The 2,130-nt window shown below is 42.4% G+C and overlaps 1 protein-coding gene across 1 annotated transcript; it reads left to right on the top strand.

The window, feature by feature from the left end:
- The first annotated feature begins 224 nt into the window (after window positions 1–224).
- Window positions 225–1,128, top strand: LOC121863910 (glycine-rich cell wall structural protein 1.0-like). Its single transcript, XM_042362818.1, has 2 exons — window positions 225–253; window positions 535–1,128. Exons 1-2 carry the CDS (start codon window positions 251–253, stop codon window positions 1,012–1,014), a joined length of 483 nt encoding a protein of 160 aa, XP_042218752.1. The 5' UTR covers window positions 225–250; the 3' UTR covers window positions 1,015–1,128.
- The last annotated feature ends 1,002 nt before the right edge of the window (window positions 1,129–2,130 follow it).

Consider the following 2,130-nt stretch of genomic DNA (forward strand, 5'->3'; position numbering starts at 1 on the left):
GTCAAGGAGCAGAACACCATAAAATTTAATCCCACAGAGTATTTCATTTAAGTTGAAAGTCCAAAACATATGCAGTAGGTAGGTACATCAAATAACGTATTGTTTATCTAACGAACATGATAATTGGAGCTTAACTGAGTGATGAGGAAACAGTCATGCAGTCAGCTATCACCTGAGGGAGGTATAAAAGCTCTCAGCCATACACCTCTTCATCCAGTCAACAACTGAACTTGATCCTCCCAACATCAGTATGGTAAGACATAATTTATTAAGTAATTTACAGCAGTTGCTGGTACAGGTGAATGTATAGTTCAAGACAGATTTATAAATTATATTATGAGCAAATGGTGTACAGGTTCATTATAGTAAAGTCTGTACTGAAGAAAACTGTATATCAAAGAAAGTAAACAAATATCATGTTTTATGCACATAAATAAACAATACCCTTCTTCGTTTGGCAAAATAACTTATTTGTAATACTATTTAATTCATGAGAATAACTTACTAATATTATTTTATCTCTGACAATTTCAGAAGCTGTTGTTAGTGACCTTGGTGGTGGGGATCCTGGCTGTGACCAGTCTCGCCAAGCCAGATGGGCATGGAAGTGGCGGCGGTAGCGGAGGAGGGTATAGTGGTGGTGGTGGTGGTGGCCATGGAGGTGGTGGTGGAAGCGGTTATAGTGGTGGTGGAGGCGGATATAGTGGTGGCGGAAGAGGTAAAAGTGATGACGGTGGCGGTTATCGTGGCTCAGTCGGCGGTGGTGGCGGTTATGGTGGCTCCAAAAGTGGCAGCGGTGGGTATGGTAGCTCCAGCGGTGGTGGCGGAGGGTATGGTGGTTCCAGTAGCAGCGGTGGTGGGTATGGCAGCTACAGCGGCGGTGGTGGTGGGTATGGTGGCTCAAGCGGCGGCGGTAGCGGTGGTTATGGGGGTTCAAGTAGCGGCGGTGGCTACGGCGGTGGCGGCTCCGGAGGTGGCGGTTATAATGGTGGCGGTGGAGGTTATGGAAAATAAATGTAAACATAAAGAAATGAGACACACCAGTACTAAGTTTCATGAATTCTTCTTCGTCAGTTTGTGTCTCGTGATTCTTGTGTAGTAATAATAAAACTTAAACGACTGTGAAAATAACTTTGATTGACACCAACTTCACTCTCCTGACATCATTTACCAAGAGTAATGCAAAAGCAAATAAACTGTAGAATTTGATGGTTAATTTTACTGGCAGGTAAATTAAAGTTAGTTTTCATATTGCTAACATTCTGTCTAATATATATTTGGAATATTTTATCGATCTAGTTTTCCACTGTTTGCAGCCTGTGCTTTGTTTCTTTCATATTTCCAGATTTCTTACTTATAATTTATATATATATATATATATATATATATATATATATATATATATATATATATATATATATATATATATATCCAGAAATTTCAAGTAATTTCAAATGCCCGCCATGAGTGATACTGAGCGTTCAAGGTCATCTGAGGGGAGGGAGCGCTGCCTGCTCGTAGCGAGAGATTGCGGAACTAGGCCTATATGATATTAAATGTGATTTACCGAATTAATAATGATGCGATTCATGAAGTTAAGGGACTATTATTGAATTTGAAATTATTATAGATCGTTTAGCAGTCTGAATAATGTTACGGGTGTCCCAAGGAGTTATTAGTTAGGCGGTAAATATATCACGTAGGCCCAAGCTAGCGCCTTGGGGAGACACGACGCTGGCTAGCCAGTTCCGGAGAGCATTCACACAGACAAGACGTTCCGCGCGTCCATCAGAAATAGTCACGTGGCCTAGTCACCTGTGCTGCGCTATTGCAGTATAACAAGTAAGTCTCATTCGATCTCAGACAGGGTTAGATAGGGCAGTGATAAAGTTAACTAGAGCTAACAGTGAGTTCATTTCAGGGTTTCCGTCAGAACCCACTTGACTGGAGTTGACCGGAGTTGACTGCGAGAGATTGACTGCCGTTGATGATTGAGGGTGGCGATTGTCGCCATTGGACCGATCAGTGTAGGCCTGTCACTGTTTAGCGGGGTAGCAAAGGATCTCTTGAGTGAACGAGTGCTCCCGACAACTAACACGACACGGGACCAGCATCAGCAGTGGGTGATCA

This window comes from Homarus americanus, unplaced genomic scaffold (genome assembly GCF_018991925.1).
Source record: "Homarus americanus isolate GMGI-L3 unplaced genomic scaffold, GMGI_Hamer_2.0 scaffold246, whole genome shotgun sequence".
NCBI classification, from domain to species: Eukaryota; Metazoa; Arthropoda; class Malacostraca; order Decapoda; family Nephropidae; genus Homarus; species Homarus americanus.